The 23,428-nt window shown below is 39.0% G+C and overlaps 1 protein-coding gene across 1 annotated transcript in view; it reads left to right on the plus strand.

Annotated features, from left to right (window-relative positions):
- The window catches only part of ABCA13 (ATP binding cassette subfamily A member 13), a 514,497-nt gene that overhangs the window by 209,740 nt on the left and 281,329 nt on the right, over positions 1-23,428 (plus strand). Inside the window, 4 exon segments of the mRNA XM_023226480.1 lie at positions 11,116-11,230; positions 15,433-15,762; positions 17,611-17,680; positions 19,751-19,882. Of these exon segments, the coding sequence (XP_023082248.1) occupies positions 11,116-11,230; positions 15,433-15,762; positions 17,611-17,680; positions 19,751-19,882 (647 nt within the window).

Raw genomic sequence — 23,428 nt, forward strand, 5'->3', positions numbered from 1 at the left:
TTTTCTTTTGGATGTATACCCACTAATGGGATTGCTGGTTTGAATGGTAGCTCTGTTTTATTTGAGAAATCTCCAGACTGCTTTCTACAGCGGCTGAACGCGTTTACATTCCCATCAACACCATCAACACTGTATAAGTATTCCCTTTTCTTCATAGCCTGGCCAGCATCCATTATTTTGACTTTTTTTTTTTTATTATTATTATACTTGAAGTTCTAGGGTACATGTACACAACATGCAGGGTTGTCACATATGTATACATGTGCCATGTTGGTGTGCTGTGCCCATTAACTCGTCATTTACATTAGGTATATCTCCTAATGCTATTCCTCCCCCCCCTCCCCATAATAGGCCCCGGTGTGTGATGTTTCCCTTCCTGTGTCCAAGTGTTCTCATTGTTCAATTCCCACCTATGAGTGAGAACATGCAGTGTTTGGTTTTCTGTTCTTGCTATAGTTTGCTGAGAATGATGGTTTCCAGCTGCATCCATGTCCCTACAAAGGACACGAACTCATTGCTTTTTATGGCTGCATAGTATTCCATGGTGTATATGTGCCACATTTTCTTAATCCAGTCTGTCACTGATGGACATTTGGGTTGATTCCAAGTCTTTGCTATGTGAATAGTGCTGCAATAAACATATGTGTGCATGTGTCTTTATAGCAGTATAGATTTATGATCCTTTGGGTATATACCCAGTAATGGGATGGCTGGGTCAAATGGTATTTCTAGATCCTTGAGGAATCGCCACAGTGTTTTATACAATGATTGAACTAGTTTACAGTCCCAACAACAGTGTAAAAGTGTTCCTATTTCTCCATGTCCTCTCCAGCACCTGTTGTTTCCTGATTTTTTAATGACTGCCATTCTAACTGGTGTGAGATGGTATCTCATTGTGGTTTTGATTTGTATTTCTCTGATGGCCAGTGATGATGAGCATTTTTTCATGTGTCTGTTGGCTGTATGAATGTCTTCTTTTGAGAAATGTCTGTTCATATCCTTTGCCCACTTTTTGATGGGGTTGTTTGTTTTCTTCTTGTAAATTTGTTTGAGTTCTTTGTAGATTCTGGATATTAGCCTTTTGTCAGATGAGTAGATTGCAAAAATTTTCTCCCATTCTGTAGGTTGCCTGTTCACTCTGATGGTAGTTTCTTTTGCTGTGCAGAAGCTCTATAGTTTAATTAGATCCCATTTGTCAATTTTGGCTTTTGCTGCTGTTGCTTTTGGTGTTTTAGACATGAAGTCCTTGCCCATGCCTATGTCCTGAATGGTATTACCTAGGTTTTCTTCTAGGGTTTTTATGGTATTAGGTCTAAATTTAAGTCTCTAATCCATCTTGAATTAATTTTCATATAAGGAGTAAGGAAAGGATCCAGTTTCAGCTTTCTACTTATGGCTAGCCAATTTTCCCAGAACCATTTATTAAATAGGGAATCCTTTCCCCATTTCTTGTTTCTCTCAGGTTTGTCAAAGATCAGATGGCTGTAGATGTGCGGTATTATTTCTGAGGACTCTGTTCTGTTCCATTGGTCTATATCTCTGTTTTGGTACCAGTACCATGCTGTTTTGGTTACTGTAGCCTTGTAGTGTAGTTTGAAGTCAGGTAGCGTGATGCCTCCAGGTTTGTTCTTTTGACTTAGGATTGTCTTGGCAATGCAGGCTCTTTTTTGGTTCCATGTGAACTTTAAAGCCGTTTTTTCCAATTCTGTGAAGAAACTCATTGGTAGCTTGATGGGGATGGCATTGAATCTATAAATAACCTTGGGCAGTATGGCGATTTTCACGATATTGATTCTTCCTATCCATGAGCATGGTATGTTCTTCCATTTGTTAGTGTCCTCTTTTATTTCACTGAGCAGTGGTTTGTAGTTCCCCTTGAAGAGGTCCTTTACATCCCTTGTAAGTTGGATTCCTAGGTATTTTATTCTCTTTGAAGCAATTGTGAATGGAAGTTCATTCATGATTTGGCTCTCTGTTTGTCTGTTACTGGTGTATAAGAATGCTTGTTATTTTTGCACATTAACTTTGTATCCTGAGACTTTGCTGAAGTTGCTTATCAGCTTAAGGAGATTTTGGGCTGAGACAATGGGGTTTTCTAAATATACAATCATGTCATCTGCAAACAGGGACAATTTGACTTCTTCTTTTCCTAACTGGTTACCCTTTATTTCTTTCTCTTGCCTGATTGCCCTAGCCAGAACTTCCAACACTATGTTGAATAGGAGCGGTGAGAGAGGGCATCCCTGTCTTGTGCCAGTTTTCAAAGGGAATTTTTCCAGTTTTTGCCCGTTCAGTATGATATTGGCTGTGGGTTTGTCATAAATAGCTCTTATTATTTTGAGGTATGTTCCATCAATACCGAATTTATTGAGCGTTTTTAGCATGAAGGGCTGTTGAATTTTCTCAAAAGCCTTTTCTGCATCTATTGAGATAATCATGTGGTTCTTGTCTTTGGTTCTGTTTGTATGCTGGATTACATTTATTGATTTGCGAATGTTGAACCAGCCTTGCATCCCAGGGATGAAGCCCACTTGATCATGGTGGATAAGCTTTTTGATGTGCTGCTGAATCCGGTTTGTCAGTATTTTATTGAGGATTTTTGCATCGATGTTCATCAGGGATATTGGTCTAAAATTTTCTTTTTTTGTTGTATCTCTGCCAGGCTTTGGTATCAGGATGATGTTGGCCTCATAAAATGAGTTAGGGAGGATTCCCTCTTTTTCAATTGATTGGAATAGTTTCAGAAGGAATGGTACCAGCTCCTCCTTGTACCTCTGGTAGAATTCAGCTGTGAATCCATCTGGTCCTGGACTTTTTTTGGTTGGTAGGCTACTAATTATTGCCTCAATTTCAGAGCCTACTATTGGTCTATTCAGGGATTCAACTTCTTCCTGGTTTAGTCTTGGAAGAGTGTGAGTGTCCAGGAAATCATCCATTTCTTCTAGATTTTCTAGTTTATTTGCGTAGAGGTGTTTATAGTATTCTCTGATGATAGTTTGTATCTCTGTGGGGTCCGTGGTGATATCCCCTTTATCATTTTTTATTGTATCTATTTGATTCTTCTCTCTTTTCTTCTTTATTAGTCTTGCTAGTGGTCTGTCAATTTTGTTGATCTTTTCAAAAAACCAACTCCTGGATTCAATGATTTTTTGGAGGGTTTTTTGTGTCTCTATCTCCTTCAGTTCTGCTCTGATCTTAGTTATTTCTTGCCTTCTGCTAGCTTTTGAATGTGTTTGCCCTTGCTTCTCCAGTTCTTTTAATTGTGATGTTAGAGTGTCAATTTTAGATCTTTCCAGCTTTCTCTTGTGGGCATTTAGTGCTGTAAATTTCCCTCTACACACTGCTTTAAATGTGTCCCAGAGATTCTGGTATATTGTATCTTTGCTCTCATTGGTTTCAAGGAACATCTTTATTTCTGCCTTCATTTCATTATGTACCCAGTAGTCATTCAGAAGCAGGTTGTTCAGTTTCCATGTAGTTGAGCAGTTTTGATTGAGTTTCTTAGTCCTGAGTTCTAGTTTGATTGCACTGTGGTCTGAGAGACAATGTGTTATAATTTCTGTTCTTTTACATCTGCTGAGGAGTGCTTTACTTCCAACTATGTGGTCAGTTTGGGAATAAGTGTGATGTGGTGCTGAGAAGAATGCATATTCTGTTGATTTGGGGTGGAGAGTTCTGTAGATGTCTATTAGGTCTGCTTGATGCAGAGTTAAGTTCAATTCCTGGATATCCTTGTTAACTTTCTGTCTCGTTGATCTGTCTAATGTTGACAGTGTGGTGTTAAATTCTCCCATTATTATTGTATGGGAGTCTAAGTCTCTTTGTAAGTCTCTAAGGACTTGCTTTATGAATCTGGGTGCTCCTGTATTGGGTGCATATATATTTAGGATAGTTAGCTCTTCCTGTTGAATTGATCCCTTTACCATTATGTAATGGCCTTCTTTTGATCTTTGATGGTTTAAAGTCTGTTTTATCAGAGACTAGGATTGCAACCCTTGCTTTTTTTTTGTTTTCCATTTGCTTGGTAGATCTTCCTCCATCCCTTTGTTTTGAGCCTATGTGTGTCCCTGCATGTGAGATGGGTCTCCTGAATACAGCAAACCGACGGGTCTTGACTGTTTATCCAATTTGTCAGTCTGTGTCTTTTAGTTGGACCATCTAGTCCATTTACATTTAAGGTTAATATTGTTATGTGTGAACTTGATCCTGTCATTATCACATTAGCTGGTTATTTTGCTCGTTAGTTGATGCAGTTTCTTCCTAGCATCGATGGCCTTTACATTTTGGCATGTTTTTGCAATGGCTAGTATCAGTTGTTCCTTTCCATCTTTAGTGCTTTCTTCAGGATCTCTTTTAGGGCAGGCCTGGTGGTGACAAAATCTCTCAGCATTTACTTGTCTGTAAAGGATTTTATTTCTCCTTCACTTGTGAAACTTAGTTTGGCTGGATATGAAATTCTGGGTTGAAAATTCATTTCTTTAAGAATGTTGAATATTGGCCCCCACTCTCTTCTGGATTGTAGAGTTTCTGTTGAGAGATCTGCTGTTAGTCTGATGGGCTTCCCTTTGTGTGTAACCCGACCTTTCTCTCTGGCTGCCCTTAACATGTTTTCCTTCATTTCAACTTTGGTGAATCTGACAATTATGTGTCTTGGAGTTGCTCTTCTCAAGGAGTATCTTTGTGGTGTTCTCTGTATTTCCTGAATTTGAATGTTGGCCTGCCTTACTAGGTTGGGGAAGTTCTCCTGGATGATATCCTGGAGAGTGTTTTCCAACTTGATTCCATTTTCCCCATCACTCTCAGGCACACCAACCAGACGTAGATTTGGTCTTTTCCCATAATCCCATATTTCTTGGAGGCTTTGTTCATTTCTTTTTACTCTTTTTTCTCTACACGTCTCTTCTCACTTCATTTCATTCATTTGATCTTCAATCACTGATACTCTTTCTTCCAGATGATTGAGTCAGTTACTGAAGCTTTTGCATTTGTCACATAGTTCTTGTGTCATGGTTTTCATCTGTATCAGTTCTTTTAAGGTCTTCTCTGCATTGGTTATTCTAGTTATCCATTCATCCATTCTTTTTTCAAGGTTTTTAGTTTGTTTGCGCTGGTTACGTAGTTCTTCCTTTAGCTCTGAGAAGTTTGATTGACTGAAGCCTTCTTCTCTCAACTCGTCAAAGTCATTCTCCATCCAGGTTTTTTCCGTTGCTGGCGATGAGCCGCATTCCTTTGGAGGGGGAGATGCGCTCTGATGTTTTGAATTTCCAGCTTTTCTGCACTGCTTTTTCCCCATCTTTGTGGTTTTATCTGCCTTTGGTCTTTGATGATGGTGACGTACTGATGAGTTTTGGTGTGGGTGTCTTTTCTGTTTGTTAGTTTTCCCTCTAACACTCAGGACCCTCAGCTGCAGGTCTGCTGGGGTTTGCTTGAGGTCCATTCCAGACTCTATTTGCCTGGGTATCAGCAGCAGAGGCTGCAGATGATAGAATATTGCTGAACAGCGAGTGTTGCTGTCTGATTCTTGCTCTGGAAGCTTCATCTCAGGGGTGTACCCAGCCACGTGAGGTGTGAGGTGTCTGTCTGCACCTAGTGGGGGATGTCTCCCAGTTAGGTTACTCAGGGGTCAGGGACCCACTTGAGCAGGCAGTCTGTCCATTCTCAGATCTCAACTTCCATGCTGGGAGAACCACTGCTCTCTTCAAAGCTGTCAGAGAGGGACTTTTATGTCTGCAGAGGTTTCTGTTGCTTTTTGTTTAGCTATGCCCTGTCCCCAGAGGTGGAGTCTACAGAGACAGTCAGGCCTCCTTGAGCTGTGGTGGGTTCCACCCAATTCGAGCTTCCTGGCAGCTTTGTTTACCTACTTAAGCCTCAGCAATGGCGGGCGCCCCTCCCCCAGCCTCACTGCCACCTTGCAGTTAGATCTCAGACTGCTGTGCTAGAAATGAGGGAGGGTCCGTGGGTGTGGGACCCTCTGGGCCAGGTGTGGGATATAATCTCCTGGTGTGCCGTTTGCTAAGACCCTTGGTAAAGCTCAGTATTAGGGTGAGAGTTACCCAATTTTCCAGGTGTTGTGTGTCTCAATTTCTCTTGGTTAGGAAAAGAAATTCCCTTCCCCCTTGCGCTTCTCCGATGAGGCGATGCCTCACCCTGCTCAGCTCTTGCTGTTCGGGCTGCACCCGCGGACCAGCATCGACTGTCCGACACACTCCAGTGAGATGAACCTGGTAGCTCAGTTGAAAATGCAGAAATCACCCATATTCTGTGTCGCTCACACTGGGAGCTGGAGGCTGGAGCTGTTCCTATTCGGCTATCTTGGGCACCCCCCGCTATTTTTGACTTTTTAATAATAGCTATTCTGACTGGTGTGAGATGGTATCTCACTGTGGTTTTGATTTTCATGTCTTTGGTGATTTTTGATGGGGAGGATTTTTTTTCATGTTTGTTGGCTGCATGTATGTCTTTTGAGAAGCACCTGCTCCTGTCTTTTGCCTGCTTTTATTGGGGTATTTGTTTGTTGAATTGTTTAAGTTCCTTATAAGCTGTGGATATTAGACATTTGTTGGATGCATAGTTTGCAAATATTTTCTCCCATTCTGTAGGTTGTCTCTACTCTTTTAATAGTTTCAAAGAGGTGTTTTTTTTTTTTAAAGATAAAATCAACAAATTTTTAGCTAGATTAAGAAGAAAGAGCGAAGACTCAAATTGAATAAAATTGGAAGCACAAAAGGAGACATCATAACTGATACCACAGAAATACAAAGGATCAATAGTGACTATTATGAATATACATCAACAAATTGAAAAATCTAGAAGAAATGGACAAATTCTTGGATACATACAACCTATCAAGATTGAACAATTAAGAAATAGAAAGCCTGAAAAGACCAATAATGAGTAACAAGATCAAGACAGTGACAAAGCTATCCAATTTATCATGCAACTTGACACCCACCTAACATAATCTGTTTTGTATATTTTGCCTCTCAGAGTGTGCTGTTTGCTTTTTTTTTTGAGACGGAGTCTCGCTCTGTCGCCCAGGCTGGAGTGCAGTGGCCAGATCTCAGCTCACTGCAAGCTCCGCCTCCCAGATTCACGCCATTCTCCTGCCTTAGCCTCCCAAGTGGCTGGGACTACAGGCGCCCGCCACCTCGCCTGGCTAGTTTTTTGTATTTTTTAGTAGAGACGGGGTTTCACTGGGTTAGCCAGGATGGTCTCGATCTCCTGACCTCGTGATCCACCCGTCTCGGCCTCCCAAAGTGCTGGGATTACAGGCTTGAGTCACCGTGCCTGGCCACCGTTTGCTTTTAAGAAGTGTTTTTTTTTTTTTTTTTTTTTAGACAGGGTCTTGTTCTGTCACCCAGGTTGGAGTGTGATGGTACAATCATGGCTCACTGCAGCCTCAAATTTCCTGGGCTCAAGTGATCTTCCCACCTCAGCCTCCCAAGTAGCTGGGACCACAGGCATGCACCACCACATCTGGCTGATTTCTGAATTTTTTTGAACAGGCAGAGTTTAACCATGTTTCCCAGGCTTGTCTCAAACTCCTGGGCTCAAGTGATCTGCCTGCCTTGGCCTCCCAAAGTGTTGGGGCTACAAGAGTGAGCCACTGCATCCAACCAAGAAATGTATTTTCAATGGTGCATTTTGAGATCTGCAGAAGGTGGGGTTTTGCTACAGAAATCTTTCCTATTCACATTTTTGTGTGACTCTCACATGAACTTGATTTTTTTTAGCACCATTTCAATTGCTTCATGTCTCTTCTAAACATTTATAAAAAATTGAATGTTTGTCTTTTTTTTCTTATCTTTTTGATTTTAGACCAATTTTCAGGAGCATATAAGAAATTGGCTGGGTTACATAGCCATGTTTTGTAATCTGTCATCTCCAATTTCTTATGCTATTCTGTTTCTACCAAATGACCTCAGTCTGACATGTCTGTACAGTGTCTGGGTACTCTCTTGTATCTGAGGTAGGTGCTCCAAGACCTTCAGAGCTAGGATGATCCATCTCCAAGCCTCTCAAGACTTTCTCCTTTACAAAGCTTTAAGGGATCAATAGGATGCACACATGGTACAGAAGTCTGACCTAAGGTAACTTCTGAATCAACAACTTAGAGAAGAATCTTAGATAATGCTTGTGCTTGATACTTATGGACTCTTTTGTAAGATTCAAGTTGCTGCAAGAATAGAGTTCAGTAGTCATCAAGTCCACTACCATTAAGAAAGAAAAAAAAAGTACGCAAACAAATAGACAAACTTCTTCAGCTCTCCAAATACATTCATTATTAGTTGTCTTTAACTTTACAAGTGATCTAAACTTCCTGTCTGTGGTAAATTGTGTTACTTTGGGATAACAAATGGCATTTGCTGGATAGACAAGTATATGGAGTTTATGGCACTTCCTCTTCATAGACTGCTACCTGCTCTGAGCACTACAAAAAATGCTTTTTAAAAAATCTAGAGAGTCTCGAAACTGGAAATCTAAAAGACTCTGCCTTCTGCAAACAGTCATTGTATAGCATAGAAGTTAACCATATTTAACCTTCCTTCCTTCCTTCCTTCCTTCCTTCCTTCCTTCCTTCCTTCCTTCCTTCCTTCCTTCCTTCCTTCCTTCTTTCTCTCTCTCTCTCTCTTTCTTTCTTCTCAACTCACTGCAACCTCTGCCTGCCAGGTTCAAGTGATTCTCCTGCCTCAGCCTTCTGAGTATCTGGGATTACAGGCATGCGCCATCACACCCGGCTAATTTTTGTATTTTTAGTAGAGACATGGTTTCACCATTTATTGGCCAGGCTGGTCTCGAACTCCTGATCTCAGGTGATCCAGCTGCCTCGACCTCCCAAAGTGCTGGAATTATAGGAATGACCCACCGCACCCAGCACACATTTAACTTTCAAACATAACCTGCCAAGTTGACAGTTTGTAAAAGTTGCCTTAAGCAGAAAAGTGAATAAAAACAAAGAGGTGAGTTTCCTTTTCTTTGTTACACATCCATCTATTTATTAATAAGTGTTTGGCTTCCTTTATGAGGCAGGCCCTTGCCAGAGCAAGGAGATACAATGGGAGGTCTTCCTTAAGGAGCTTAGATTTTGCAGACATCAAAATTTTTGAACATCCTCCATGCTGTCATTAATGCTATGAAGGAGAAATTCTGGAGGACCTCTGAGAGGCTACTTCAGCAGGGCAAGTGTCCAATCTGGACATTTTCCTGTCTCCAGGGCCACAGTCTTTGTTGGGGACCCCTTGTTTCTCATCTAGACTGCTGAGTCTGCTGTAGCCTTCTGACCCCTTGCTTCACAGGCTTCCCCACCTGCACCCCATTGTCTACATGGCACTTAGTGGTCTTTTTAAAAACACTGTGCACCTAACTATGCTACCTCTCTGTTTCTCTCTTTCTCTTCCTTTTAAAGTCTTTTCAATGTACTTTCTTGTTCACTGAATAAAATATAGAACTTACCTTGACATGAAAGATCCTTGCATGATCTGTCCTCTGCTCATGCTCTGACCCCATCTGCTGCTGTTGCATGAAGGTCTTGGCTGCTCCTGACCTGTGTTCTGTTTGCTCCAACCTCTGGTCCTTGCCCTTTTTTTCCTTTGCCTGGAGCAGTCTCCCTTCGGATACCTGTGTGACTCATTTCTTTACTGCATCTGCTTTCTGCTTGAGTATTTTTTTCCGCTGTCAGCTCAGCTAATCACCCTGTCTGAAATAGCATTCCTTCTCACTTTTGGTTAAGCTGGTTCTTTTTTCCTCATAGCCTTTATCACTACCTGACATTATGCGTCTCTGTTTTAGTCCTTTCTGTGTTGCTATCACAGAATACCCAAGACTGGGTAGTCTGTAAAGAAAATAAGTTTATTTGGCTCATAATTCTGGCAGGAAGTCCAAGATTAGGCAGCCTGTCTGGTCGGCTTCTGCTGAGGGCGTCATGCCACTTCAACTCATGGCGGGAAGTTTAAGGGGGAGAGGGTGTGTGCTTCATACATGAGAGGCAAACTTGCTTCATAACAGCCAGCTTTCTCAAGAACTAATCCAGTACCCTGGGAACTCACCTTGTCTCATGAGAACTATGTTAATCCATTCATTAGTGTGGAGACCCCACAACCCAAACACCTCTTAAGGCTGCATCACCTCTCAATACCATTACATGGGCAATTAAATTTCAACATGAGTTTTGGCAGGGACAGAACATAGCAATCTGTGTTTATTGGATTATATTATGTCCCTTTTCACCTTGCCAACATACTAGAATGAAAGATCCTTAATGGCAGGGCCTTTTACTGTTTGGCTCATTCGTGTAACACCAGCCCAGTAACATGGCGTGTACCTGCGGTTGGTCTCAATGTTGAATAAATAATTATTACATGGATTTAGAGCTCAGAGAGTATGTGGTGGGAAGACAGAGGGTCCAGTTTGAGGTAAGGATGCCTACATTTAAAGGCAGGTAAAAGAGAAGTTGCCAAGCTGTGGGTGCAAAGCTGGGAGTTGTTCTGGAAGCAAAGAGGAAAGAGAGGAGAAGGGAATGACCAAAGTCATCAAACATGTCTGAGAACTCAAGAAGGAAAATGACTAGAAAATTCTCATTGGATTTTGAGGCATGACTGTCACTGATGCCCTAGATAAGAGTCATTTCAAGTGTATATTAGAAATGGAGCCCAGTTAGAGTGGGTTGAAATGTGAGTGTTGGGAAAAGAGACAGGAAGACTTTCGTTTGCCAGTTTTCACGTATTTTGTAGATGATAATCTATGATCAATTAATATCAATAATTGAAGATAGATAATGGTCCCAACTAATTTGGGGAAATAGTAGGCATGGATTAATGACCTGCTTTGCTCCAACCTTCTCTGCCTATGGCAAGTGTCACAGAGTATTGTGGTTGGGCTGTGGCTCTCTGAGAGACCTTGAACCAGTTGTGTCTCCTTCATGAGTTCCTTCATGAATTTGCACACCTACAAAATCAGCACACCAATCATGGCCCTCCTACCTAAGTCACAGGCATGTAGAAATGACCAAAGGAGACATCGCTCCTGAAAGTGCTTTGTAACTTGAAAGAAAAATGTAAAATAATAGTAGAGTCATTTTGCTTGCCTCCGGATGCTGACTAAATTATCCCCTTACAGATTCCTGAACAACGTTGGTTTCTTTTTTCCACTGATAATGATGCTGACGTGGATGGTGTCTGTGGCCAGCATGGTCAGAAAATTGGTGTATGAGCAGGAGATCCAGATAGAAGAGGTAAATATCCTTAAACCTCACCTGGGAGACAAAGATAGGGAAGCTGGGGACTTTGGAAATGGATCTTGTCCCAAAACTAACCTGAGCCTCTCTGTTTTGCTTCCCTCTCCTCTGCTGGGGTTCTGGTGTACAAAATAGCTGAGTCCCTGTTCCAGAAAGATGATTTTATGTTGAAGTCTGAAGCAATGCCACGCTTTAACAGATATTTTCCATTGACGTGAAAGAAAGTCAAAGAATAGCCATACGAGATTGCAAGAACAAAGCCAATGTTCCTCATTCAGCAACTTTTTTCAAACCCAGAAAAACATAGCAGCAGACTTCCCATCTTAATTTATGCTTAGAATTTTTTTTATGTAGAGGCCCTGCTATTTTTGTTATAATACTGTTATAAAACTTGAAACTACATAACTTATTTTTTTTATTTCCATAGATTTTTTGGGGAACAAGGGGTGTTTGGTTACATGAATAAGTTATTCAGTAGTGATTTCTGAGATTTTGGTGCACCCATCACCCGAGCAGTGTTCCTGGTACCCAATGTATAGTCTTTTATCAGTCACCACCCCCAACCCTTTACCCTGTGTCCCCAAAGTCCGATGAATCATTCTTATGCTTTCGTGTATCATAGCTCAGCTCCCACATGTGAGTGAGAACATGTGATGTTTGGTTTTGCATTCCTGAGTTACTTCACTTAGAATAATAGTCTCAAATTCCATCCAGGTTGCTCTGTATGCTATTATTTCATTCCTTTATATGGCTGGGTAGTATTCCATGGTGAGTGTGTGTGTGTGTGTGTGTGTGTATGTGTGTATATACTTTTTCTTTATTAACTCATTGATTGATGGGCACTGGGTTGGTCCCCTATTTTTGTAATTGTGAATTGTGCTGCTATAAACATATGTGTGCAACCACCTTTTTCATATAATGATTTCTTTTCCTCTGGGTAGATACCCAGGAGTGGGATTGCTGGTTCAAATGGTAGATCTACTTTGAGTTCTTTAAGGAATCTCTACACTGTTTTCCATAATGGTTGTACTAGTTTACATTCCCACGAACAGTGTAAAAGTATTCCTTTTTCACTGCATCCATGTGAACATCGATTATTTTTTGATTTTTTTTAATTATAGTCATTCTTGCAAGAGTAGAGTGATATTACACTGTGGTTTTGATTTGCATTTCCCTGATAATTAGTGATGATGAGTATTTTTCCATATGTTTGTTGGCATGTATCTATCTTCTTTTGAGAACTGTCTATTCATGTCCTTAGCCCACTTTTTGATGAGACTGTTTGTTTTTTTCTTGCAGTTCTTTGTAGATTCTGGATATTAGTCCTTTGTTGGATATATAGATTGTGAAGATTTTCTCCTGCTCTGTGGGTTGTCTATTTATTCTGCTGATTATTTCTTTTGCTGTGCAGAAGCCATTTAGTTTAATTAAGTCCCATTTATTTATCTTTGTTTTCATTGCATTTACTTTTGGGTTCTTGGTCATGAAGTATTTGCCTAAGCCAATGTCTAGAAGGGTTTTTCTGATGTTATTTTTCTAGACTCTTTATGGTTTCAGGGCTTAGATTTAAGTCTTTTATTCACCTTGAGTTGATTTTTGTATAAGGTGAGAGATGAGGATCCAGTTTCATGCTTCTACTTGTGGGTTGCCAATTATCCCAACATCATTTGTTGAATAGGATGTCCTTTCCCCACTTTATGTTTTTGTTTGCTTTGTCGAAGATCAGTTGGCTATAAGTATTTGGGTTTATTTCTGGGTTTTCTATTCTGTTCCATTGGTCTATGTGCCTATTTTTATACCAGTACCATGCTATTTTGGTGACTATGTCCTTATAGTATAGTTTAAAGTCGGGTAATGTGATGCCTCCAGATTTGTTCTTTTTGCTTAGTCTTGCTTTGACTGTGTGGGTTATTTTTTTGGTTCCATATGAATGTCAGGATTGTTTTTTCTAGTTCTGTGAGGAATAATGGTGGTATGTTGATGGGAATTGCATTGGATTGCAGATTGCTTTTGGCAATATGGTCATTTTCACAATATTCATTCTACCCATCCATGAGCACAGCATGTGTTTCCTTTGTTTGTGTCATCTATGATTTCTTTTAACAGTATTTTGTAGTTTTCCTTGTAGAGGTGATTCACCTCCTTGTTTAGGTATATTCCTAAGTATTTTATTTTATTTCTTGTAGCTATTGTGAAAGGGGTTGAGTTCTTGATTTGATTCTCGGCTTGGTCACTGTTGGTGTATAGCAGAGCTACTGATTTGTGCACGTGAATTTTGTATCCTGAAACTTTGCTGAATTTACTTGTCAGTTCTAGGAGATTTTTGGATGAGTCTTTAGGGTTTTCTAGGTATATGATATTATCATCAACGAACATCAACAGTTTGACTTCCTCTCTACTGATTTGGATGCCCTTCATTTCTTTATCTTGTCTGATTGCTCTGACTAGGACTTCCAGTACTATGTTGAATAGTAGTGGTGAAAGTGGGCATCCTTATCTTGTTCCAGTTCTCAGAGGAAATGCTTTCAACTTTTCCTTGTTCAATACAATATTGGCTGTGGGTTTGTCATATATAGCTCAGACCATAGTAGAATAAAATTGGAAATAAACTACAAAAGGAACCCTCAAAACCATGCAAATATGTGGAAATTAAATAACATGCTCCTGAATGATCACTGGGTCAAGAATGAAATAAAGATGGAAATTAACTGAACTGAATGATAATAGTGATACAACCTATCAAAACCTTTGGGATATGTTAAAAGTGATGCTAAGAGGAAAGTTCACAACATTAAATGCCTACATCAAAAAGTCTGAAAGAGCAAAAATAGACAACCTAGGGTCACACCTCATGGAACTGGAGAAACAAGAACAATGGAAACCCAAACCTAGCAGAAGAAAAGAAATAACAAAGATGAGAAAATAGCTAAATGAAATTGAAACAAAAAATACCTTTAAGTCTTTACTCCATCTTGAGTCAAGTTTTGTATAAGGTGTAAGGAAGGGGTCCAGTTTCAATTTTCTGCATATGGCTACCGGTTTTCCCAGTACCATTTATTAAATAGGGAACCCTTTCTCCATTGCTTATTTTTGTCAGGTTTGTCAAAGATCAGATGGTCATAGATGCGTGGTCTTATTTCTGAGATCTCTATTCTGTTCCATTGGTTTATGTGTCTGTTTTTATTCCAGTACCATGATGTTTTGGTTACTGTAGCTTTGTAGCATAGGTCAAAGTCAGGTAGTGTGATGCTTCCAGCATTTTTTTTTTGTCTTAGGGTTGTCTTGACTATACAGGCTCTTTTTTAAAATTTTGGTTCCATATGAATTTTAAAGTAGATTTATCTAATTCTGTGAAGAATGCCAATGGTAGTTTAATGGGAATAGCATTGAATCTCTAAATTACTTAGAGCAGTATGGCCATTTTAATGATAATGATTCTTCCTATCCATGAGCACGGAATGTTTTTCTATTTGTTTGTGTCCTCTCTTATTTCCTTGAGCAGTGGTTTATAGTTCTCCTTGTAGAGGTCCTTCGCTTCCCTTGTTAGCTGTATTCCTAGACATTTTATTCTCTTTGTGGCAATTGTGAATGGGAGTTCATTTATGATTTGGCTGTCTGCTTGTTTCCTGTTGGTGTATAGGAATGCTTGTGATTTTTGAACATTGATTTTGTATCCTGAGACTTTGCTGAAGTTGCTTATTAGCTTAGGTAGCTTGTGGGCTGAGATAATGGGGTTTTCTAGATATAGGATCATGTCATCTGCAAACAGAGACAGTTTGACTTCCTCTCTTCCTATTTGAATATGCTTTATTTCTTTCTCTTACCTGTTTGGCCTGGACAGAACTTCCAATACAATGTTGAATAGGAGTGACGAGAGAGGGCATCCTTGTCCTGTGCCAGTTTTTAAGGGGAATGCTTCCAGCTTTTGTCCGTTCAGTATGATATTGCCTATGGGTTTGTCATAAATGGCTCTGTTTTAAAAATTTAACTTAATTTTAAGTTCCAGGATACAAGTGCTCATGAAAATCAAATACCAAGCTTGAGGAGGCAATGTCCTTCCCAGGGCCCTTCAAAGGGCGGTATTTGCAAGCAAGCAGATTTACCTTTCCACTGGTCCACCTTCTTTCTCCTACTATCTGATTTGTTCTTCCTCGAGTATGCATTCTGTGGTAACCTTGGGTTTTTTCTCTTTTTGATAGTATCTGCGGATGATGGGAGTGCATCCAATAACCCATTTCCTGGCCTGGTTCCTGGAGAACATGGCTGTGTTGACCATAAGCAGTGCTGTTCTGGCCATCATTCTGAAAACAAGTGGAATCTTTGCACACAGCAATGCCTTTATTATTTTCCTCTTTCTCTTGGATTTTGGGATGTCAGTTGTCATGCTGAGCTACCTCTTGAGTGCATTTTTCAACCAAGCTAATACAGCGGCCCTTTGCACCAGCCTGGTGTACATGATCAGCTTTCTGCCCTACATAGTTCTATTGGTTCTACATAACCAATTAAGTTTTGTCATTCAGACATTTCTGGTAAGTAAGTTGTTTTGCAAAAATACAAAATAAAACAAAACTGCAATATATCTAACAAAACAAAACCAACCACCCTCACCTTTTCAATTTGTCATATTCATATCTACATGGATTTTCTGATATCTGCTTTTTAAAATCTTACCCACAAATGTAAACCATTGAAATTGCAGTGTTTTTGCTGGACAGCAGCCCATTAAGAATGTCCAGTTTTTATGTAACAGAGACTTTCTGCAGACTCTGGAAAATAAGCAGCATTCTTAAGGAAACATATAACTTTGTTTTCTCTTTCTTTCATGCGTGGAAAATAATAGATTTCTAAAGATGTTTTAGAAGTAAAAAATCAACATTTTTTCTTGGAGCATTATGAATTACATCACATTGAGTAGAAAAATCTCTCCGTTAGCAATGTCAGAGTCACTCATCCATTTAAAATGTACTTCCTAAAAAAGTATGATAACACTTTCAGGTCTGTGACATCAAATACGTAGAACGTAAAAAACATATTCATTATTTTATGACAATTGCTGGCAAGCATAGTGCCTGAAACATAGTAGGAACTCAATCAAAGCGAGGTTGAACCATCCCTATTAAAATAATCTCTTCAGAGAGCCAGTGGCATCACTGTAAACACTTGCACTGTGCTCAAGACTATTCTCTCCAGCAGGTCAAGTGACTTCCTAAAATTGCAGTCTGTTGAGAGATATGACAGTCTTAACAGAGACTTTGGGGAGATGTCAAGGAGACCTAGATCACAGGGCTGCTCAGGGGTATTTAAAGGCCCTTAAAAGTCCTTTTGTCCAGCACAGGATTCATGAAAGCCCCAGTGCTTCACTCACTTATTGGGAGCCGAACACCTTCTCTGCTCATTTAGGGCCTAGAGTAAAATATTTATATGAAAGCCAACTGATGTTTCTTCAACTTCAATAAATGATTCAAAGCTCTCTGGTTTCTACTAGCCATATACACACAGCATAGATACACATGCAGAATGAAAAAGTGGTTATATTCCATCAGTGTTTTATCTATTGATATGTGTTCATCGGTGTTGATTGGCTTATGTCACATTTGTAAAAATTCATAACCAATAATTTCATGTTAGTGTTAAGTAGGTGTTTTCAGAATAATTAACACAAGTGGGACCATTCACGGTCCCTCCCCATATACTCCTTGTACCTAGAAAAGGAGTCATCCATGATCTGACCTAATTTTCAAATGGTGGTGTTTTTAATTTTACCTCGGTTCTTATATTTGTGGGTTCTATGCATATAAAATTTGATTTTCTTTTTATATATTCAAATGCTTTTTAGCAAATAAAAAATATCTAACTCTGGTACATTGTATTTTTTAATGTAAGATATTTTTTTCAATGGGGTTTCTTTCTAACATAAGACCTCTCCACTGAGATAAAATAACATTTTTCTTCAATACGCCTTCTTTCTAGTGTAGAATAGTGTATGTATTCCATCAGACAGCCTGCAGTGTGCTCCAGGGCATTCACTTAATAATAAAAAATAGTAAATTGCTCTATTCCATTTTTCACTGTTTTGTGTTACACATTTCTGTGTATGATGCATTGGATTTATGACACTTCAAGCATCTCAGTAAAGAGAAATAATTCCTTTTAACATTAAAAACTAGCTTGTTATCATGCTTTTCAGAGTGGACTGACATTCCACTAAGTTTTTCAGATTAAAATATTTAAATGACTGCCTGAAGCGATGATTGGGTGTCATCAGAATGAAGAGTTGTTATGACTTCTCTCTTTGAATTAAGTGTTGTGGACTTTCTGTGGTCCCAATCAAACACTAACGTGCAGTTTTTCTTTTCACTCCATTAATCTGTGGGCAGTGCCTTCTCTCCACAACTGGTTTTGGACAAGGAGTATTTTTTATTACATTCTTGGAAGGACAAGAGACAGGTAAGAGCGTGCGTGTGTAAAAAGTAACTCTCAGTGAATCACCTTTTTGGAAATTAATAGTTATATTGCAAGTGATCCAGTAGGAAGTCTTCATTATCAAGTAGAGCATTCAGAATGAGTTTTGGATATCTGGTTTCACTGTTGTGTACACCTCCCACTGTCTGGTAGCCCCAGTTTTGAGAACATTCAAGAATAATCATGGCATCCCTTGCTTCAGACACTATCCAGGTCAAGCACCCAGCAAATGCTCGGGTCTTCCTTATACCACCCCTGACGTCGGGTCAGGTGAGTGACCTTCTGAACCTTCCAAGAGTAGGGTATGCAAATGTGTCCATCTGTTAGATCAGGGGTCTCCAACCCTTGGGCCATGGAGCAGTCCATGGCCTGTTGGGAACTGAGCCTTACAGCAGGAGGTGAGCAGCAGGCAAGGGAGAGAAGCTTCGTCTGTATTTACAGGCACTCTCCATTGCTCACGTCATTGCCTGAGCTCCACCTCCTGCCAGGTCAGTGGGGGCATTAGATTCTCACAGGAGCCTGAACGTTATGTGAACTGTGCATGCAAAGGTTCACATAGGTGTATGTGTCACAAAGGTTCACAAACATGCAATAGGTTGCATGTTCCTTATGAGAATTTAATGCCTGATGATCTGTCACTGTCTCACGTCACCCCCAGATGGGACCATCTAGTTGCAGGAAAACAAGCTCAGGGCTCCCACTGGTTCTACATTATGGTGAATTGTGTAATTATTTTATTATATATTGCAATGTAATAATAATAGAAAAAAATGTACAATAAATGTAATGCACTTGAATCATCCTGGAACCGTCCTCTATCCCCCAGTCTGTGGAAAAACTGTCTTCCACGAAACTGGTCCCTGGTACCAAAAAGGATAGTACCACTGTGTTAGATGATTGTTGACCTGGGATCTGTCTTCCTAGATCCTCTATCCATGTTTTCTAGTTTCTCCTTTCTAATTATTCCTTTTACATGACAACCATCCACATATTTGTTGGCTCTCATCTTTACTCCTAGATTTACTAGATCGTTCCTGAAGATCAGGATCCAGAAATAAGTCTAACCAGCATAAAATAGAGTGCAATTATCTCATACCAATGCAGCCTAAAATGATTTTCTGAAAATCTGTTGGCAGCATTTTTTGCTTATAGTGAGAATTTGACAACCAAAATTCTAAACCAGAACGTACATATATTTCATAGATATTAGTGTGGTTTTGCAGGGGGAGGGGTGTGTTTTTGTAAACAGAGGTAAAACACATGCTATAAGTAAAATTTGACTCTAGCTATTGTTGCATTAGCCAGTTAATTTGTACTGGTCTTTGAGTTCTTAGAGTTTTTCAGTAAGATATATTAAAATGTTCTTTTACAGATGAGTAATCCTGAATGATTTCTTCTAACTAACCTTTAGAATAAATTGAATTAAGATGATAGAAACAAACAAATGGTCACTGTTAGACCATTTGAATGTTTTGGTCTAAATTCCAAGCACACAATGATTTAAAAATATATTTTATTGAACTGTAGCCTGGTACCATAGGGAAATTTAGAAAGGGGAATATTTTTCTTAAATTATATGTTAATCCAGAAATAAATCAAAAACATATTATAAGAAAATAATAATTCTTTCCCGCCCTAGTTCTTATATATCCTATTTATGTATTTTCCAAGAGCACAGAGAGTTACACAGTTTAGAATTTGGGTTCTCAAGGAGATTTAAAAAAATTTTTTTTGAATGCTTATTTTCCTTAAATACAAAGTCCTTTCTACTCAGTAAATAAAACTAGATATGAGTAAGGTGACCTTTAAAACTTTTTAAAGTATTAGATATTAAAATGTAGTTAATGATCATCCCACCTAGTATCATTGAAATAGGTGTAAGATTGCACAAGTTAACATTTCATTTGAAGAGTTATGGCCAGTGGTATTGACCTTCTTTTTGTTTTAGTTTTATTCAACTTTACTTGAACTTCCAGAAATAATGAACTCATTGTGACAAAATCTACTGTAAAAGAGCTTGCGCAGTTCTAACTCTGACCTTTTTCTTCCTGCTAGGGATTCAGTGGAATAATATCTTCCAGGCTCCAGAACAAGGGGGCATGACATTTGGCTGGGTTTGCTGGATGATTCTGTTTGATTCAAGCCTTTATTTTTTGTGTGGATGGTACTTGAGCAACTTGATTCCTGGTAAGAATTTTGCACTTTAAAAGATAACAAAATAAATTTTAAAAACAGTTTGAATTAATATGCACAAATATTAGAATAATCATTTATTCTTTAAGGAAGATCCACAAAGGGAAGTCTTAGGATATATTTTAAAAGGAGCTGTACCTTTTTGAGAAAAAATGTGATGCTTTTTTTTCCTGAGTGGAAGGTGAAAGGCCATGTGAGGGGTTAGCCAGGATGAAATGAGCATGAAAACTCACCAGGCCCACCAATCAGCTCCCAAGAAGTGGATTTCAGTCTGCACAGAAAATATCCTGGTTTCCTAGGTAGAGTGTTTCCCAACACGCATGAGGGGTGAGGGCAAGAGAGCCTGGGGGCCCGTGGTGCTGCAGCCTCCCAGACAGCAAAGAGGTCAGGTGGGGTGGGGGTCGGGGTGCTCAGAGTTCCTTGGGCAGAAAGTCACTCCTAGTGGGGTCAAGCGCTCAGCCAGCGGCAGTTCGGCAGGTGGCAGGACCCGGGGAGAAGCAGGCAGAGCCTAAAGGCAGCTAGACAGGGTGGGCTGGGAGTGAGGGGCCATGTCCAACCACAGGGCTTTCAGTGTTGTCACGGATATGGGGTTTCCCAAATGTGGCGCACTTTTTTCCTGGTGTGGCAGGCATGCCCCAGAAGTCTGGAGGACAAGTATATCAATGGCAAAAACAAAAAAAAAAAAAAAAAAAAAAAAAAAAAGCCACTAATGGTAATGGGTTTTCCTAGCTGTTTTGGGAGGAAAAGAGGCATGCATACTTTATCTTTTTGGTTCAGGTCCAAAAGAGCAGAAATAACACTTTAAAATTATTTATTTAATTTTTAGAGATAACACTTTAATGGTGGTGTATTTTCTTGCTAAAATTACTTGCAACTCTGGTTCTATGCTTTTCAAAGCAAGTAGCATCCAACTAAATTAAAATTAAAAATGTAAAAAAAAGATTCTAATCTTATACAAATGAAAATGGAGGGATAGAAGGAAAACAAATGCTGTTCATTCTGTTTGTGAAAACACATTCCAGACTTGGAGAGCTCATGAATCATTTAGGGATGGGTAAACATAAAAACAATATGGGTCACTGAAAAGATCATTTTACACAAAAGTAGGAATATATGGCCCTCAAGAGGTAGAGAGAGAACATAAATAGGAAACTTGATTTATTTAGGAAAAACTTAGACTGCATCATCTTGGTACTTTGAATAAAATTTAAGAAAATAAAACTTAAGAAATGATTCTAGGAAATAAGAGATTAAAAAAAAATGAGAAGGCCAAGGGTTAGGAAATTGGATGAGAAGCAATTGACTATTGAGAAGAAGCAAAAATAACATAAGAAAGTAATGTTACAAAATACATCTGCGATGTCAATTTAAAATACAAAAGACCAGCAAAAAAAGTCTACTCTCTGCAATGTTGAGATGAAGATAAAATGTGTCCTGGGACCCAGGATGATCTGATTTCTCCCTCAACCATCAGCGTCTAAGGCAAGAGGCTCCTAGGGATAGTATTTTTCTACATCATAATAAAGCAAAGGAACATTGTATTCAGCTGAGACTTTCACTCTGAATCCCACTGTGGAATTCTAAATTGAAAAGTTTTAAAAGAGACTGAGCCTTGAGGTGGATGTCTGGTGTGCAGAGGGTTCACTGTCTAGGTCGTATTTGAAGGGAAGAAAAGGGAATTGGGGGTACACTCATGGAAGAAGGTAATTGAACTCAGAAAAGCTGAGTGATGGTGAGAATGTCCCCACCAGTGGGACAGTATTGAGTCATTCCCTATCCTGTGGGTCAGGGGATGTTCGGCTAAGCTGGTGGCTTTTAAGAAGAAATTCTTTCTAAAAGTTCAGTGAGGTTAATTTGAGGCTCAGAAGAAATTTTAAAAAATTGTTTTCCTCAGGGGACCAGGAGGTTCAAATACTGGATTTGGTAATCTTTTGGAAGTACCTTGGCCATCTGAACCATGCCACATTTGGAACTCACGTATATTTGACTAGGGAAACAATCATCTTCTATTCCCTCTTTCAGCTCCTCCTGTCCTTCCATTTCTTCAGACTCCTAATTCCCTGCCCTCCCATTAGGTTAAGGTTAAACCAACAATCCACCATCTTCATACACTCACGCCACAATCTTGCAGTCTCACAATATGGCTCATGATTAACATCTACCCAATATGTTAAACTTGAGCTACTTTCAGAATCAGCTCTTACCCTACTACATCCAACTGGAGGAAAAGATCTGATTTTACTTCTCAAGTCTCCCTTAAGTTCACTCAGATGTACCTTTTCTAGGGAATGTCTCCATGTTTTCATCAGGCCATACAAAGTGTTCTGTGACCTCTAATCAGTTACGATTCCCAGCTACACTGGATCCTACACCCTGCAAAAGGAAGCAAATGCAGGAGGACCTCAATCCACCTCTGAATGGCAGACACTCATTTCAACATTTTGTTTAGTGAATTTAGAGTGGTGGGTTTTATATTTTCTCTTTGTGATTGTAACACTAATTTTACCTACCAGCTAGTTAGGAAAAAAGATCAGAGTCTATTACAGAATTTAAAAAAAATCAAAGCTCGAACATATTTATAAGACATATTTAATAATACAAAGGCATAGAGCTGAATAAATATGTCAATAAAGATTTTTGAATTTATCACAAAATTCAGATTCTTTTATTTCGAAAGCTAAAAATAAGAGTTGGCAATTTGCATATTCCCAAATTGCACAAAGTATTTATTTTCCACTTTGACAAAGTCTGCCGATAATAACAAGGAATAAAATTGCCAGACACTATTGATGGGCTTTCAGATCCATAAAGAGGGTTATAATTTCTAGGAGCTCTCAGACCCAATACCTTCTTTTTAAGACAAATATTTTATATTACCTCCTTTACTCTCTTGAAATGAAACTTATAGATAATGAAAACTACCTATGTATGAGTCTTAAAATTAATGTAATTTTAAAATTTTAGTATAAAAGAGAAATAGAAAGTAATTTATAATAAGATAACATGTAAATTATCAGTGGTCAGGCAAGAATTCATTAGAACACAGAATGAGATATTCAGCTGCTTACACTTATTTGGAATATGTTTGGATTTAAAAGAAGGAAAATGGTTGGAAGCCATTTGGTACTAAAAGGAAAGAAAATGCACAAGTAAAGAGAAATGTAGACACTAGAAGTAAAGCTAATGTTAAGTGGTACTAGATCAGATTTATTGGTATGTGATTAAAAGGTGAAAATAACTCCAACTGAAGTAGGAAAAATGTGGGAAGAAATATTATACACTAATGAGGTGAATAAAATAGTGATATTTTTGTAAATGACCTGAGTCTTACTTAAAAGTAATAAGGAAAATTCCCTATGTTAACACATGGGGCAGGTAATGACAAAACATAACAGAATATCCATTTCCTGTCTTATGATTCTATCTCATTTCAGTCTCTCCATTCAGCCTCCAGTCTTTTAAAGACTTTGGAGATCTATTCTTTAGTAGTGACAGGAAATAGAGGACTGATTGGACAAAGAAATAATATGAATAATATAA

Source organism: Piliocolobus tephrosceles, chromosome 8 (assembly GCF_002776525.5).
Source record: "Piliocolobus tephrosceles isolate RC106 chromosome 8, ASM277652v3, whole genome shotgun sequence".
In the NCBI taxonomy this organism is placed as follows: domain Eukaryota; kingdom Metazoa; phylum Chordata; class Mammalia; order Primates; family Cercopithecidae; genus Piliocolobus; species Piliocolobus tephrosceles.